This window comes from Sinocyclocheilus grahami, unplaced genomic scaffold, assembly GCF_001515645.1.
Source record: "Sinocyclocheilus grahami isolate Dianchi unplaced genomic scaffold, SAMN03320097.WGS_v1.1 scaffold34163.1, whole genome shotgun sequence".
Taxonomy (NCBI): Eukaryota; Metazoa; Chordata; class Actinopteri; order Cypriniformes; family Cyprinidae; genus Sinocyclocheilus; species Sinocyclocheilus grahami.
The window spans coordinates 1-1,686 of record NW_015522052.1 but is presented as its reverse complement, the minus strand read 5'-3'; the positions used below and the strand labels follow the sequence as shown (position 1 = coordinate 1,686).

Sequence of the window (1,686 nt, the reverse complement as noted above, 5' to 3'; positions counted from 1 at the left end):
GAGCTACGAGGCCCAGGTGGTGCAGACAGACCACTGCTACACCCTCCCACAGGACACAGACGCCCTGCTGAGCGTCCGATCAGAGAACCCGGAGTCTGATGTCTTCATAGATGTCGGTAAGGTCTTGGTGTGGTGTGTAGAGACATATGAATTATTCTTCTTTTGGTTTTTGTTCAAATGGCTTAAGTATCCCATCTTAAGATTGATTTTCTTCCTGTCAGATGATTTGGATATGGACATGGATGATGGCTTCTCCCCAGAGCTGCCCTGCTCACTCACGATTGACTCCACACAAAGCAGCAAACCAGACAGCCAGGTACATTTCAAAGGATTTTAAGAAATCAGCAGATTGTTACCATGACAACTAAGATATAATGTGCATATTTTGTCTCCAGTTCCAGTTCAAAGAGATTGTTTTGACTGATGAGGAGAGGAGACTTCTGGCGAAAGAAGGTGCAACCATTCCAGCTCATATGCCTCTTACAAAGGTAAAAGAAGTGGTTTCTGAATTATGATGGTTTCATATTGAAGCCATGCAACACATTTTGAAACGTAACATGATAGTGTTAGCTAAAATGCTGTGTGTCTTTAGGCAGAGGAACGGACCCTGAAGAGGGTGAGGAGAAAGATCCGGAATAAGCAGTCTGCTCAGGAGAGTCGCAAGAAGAAGAAAGTTTATGTTGATGGCCTAGAGAACAGGTTAGTGTAGAGAGAAAAACTCTTCAAAAATGTCTTCACTCTCACTTTTGTTCAATTTAATGCTGAATAAAAGTATTCATTTCCTTAAAAAAATCATACTGACCCCAAACTTTTAAACAATAGTGTAAATTGGAATATTTTTGTAAATGACTTAGTTTTAAGTAATTGAAATAATATTGTGTATGACCATAGGGTTGCGATCTGCACTGCTCACAATCAGGAATTACAGAAGAAAGTTGAGATGCTGCAGAAACAAAACATGTAAGCCTTCATCGTGTGTTTATAAGATTATAATTACACGTAATTGCTACTAACAACAATTGTTGGTTTTCTAAGGTCCCTTATTGAACAGCTGAGAAAACTGCAGGCTATGGTGAAAATGTCCACGATAAAAACCACCACGACTAGCACTTGTATTATGGTAAGTATTTTGATTATATAGAATTGTAATCTATCAGTGGGGTTGTACTTCTGTTGAGTTGGTTTTATTTGAACACATATGTATTGATCATAAATGTAATATGATGCATGAGTGTAATCTTTCACCAGTACGTAATGTGAACTTTCTGTCTTAATATAATGGCAGCGTGACGTGTTTCCTGACCTTTTCTGTTGTCACTTTTTCAGGTGTTCCTGCTTTCTTTCTGTCTGATCATTTTCCCCTCAGTCAATCCTTTTGGCAGCAGCAATCAGAAAGATCTGTATACGTCATCTACAGGTGAGCACAATGTTTGTCATTGTTTCCATAGGGTGCTGAGGAATGTTGTCCTGCTTGTTTTCTGCCATGTTTTGTTGTACTGTATTGTTCTACTTATACAATAATGCAGTTTCAGTAATCAATACCAGTGAAAATTCTTGATCCTAATTTAATATAGATTACTAATATGCTAATAATATGTTTATATCAATAACTAATATGCCAATAAACACACTTCCTCATTTAAAAATGTGTTAAAGGGGTCATATGATGCGATTTCAATTTTTCCT

General features: G+C 37.8%; 1 protein-coding gene across 1 annotated transcript; it reads left to right on the top strand.

The window, feature by feature from the left end:
- Positions 1-4: 4 nt before the first annotated feature.
- Positions 5-1,485, top strand: LOC107580477 (cyclic AMP-responsive element-binding protein 3-like protein 3; the record flags this gene model as incomplete). Its single annotated transcript, XM_016266172.1, has 7 exons — positions 5-116; positions 222-316; positions 396-488; positions 593-699; positions 892-960; positions 1,036-1,120; positions 1,327-1,485. Coding segments are annotated over 7 exons (720 nt in total), but the record flags the coding sequence as incomplete, so codon positions are not given.
- Positions 1,486-1,686: the final 201 nt, after the last annotated feature.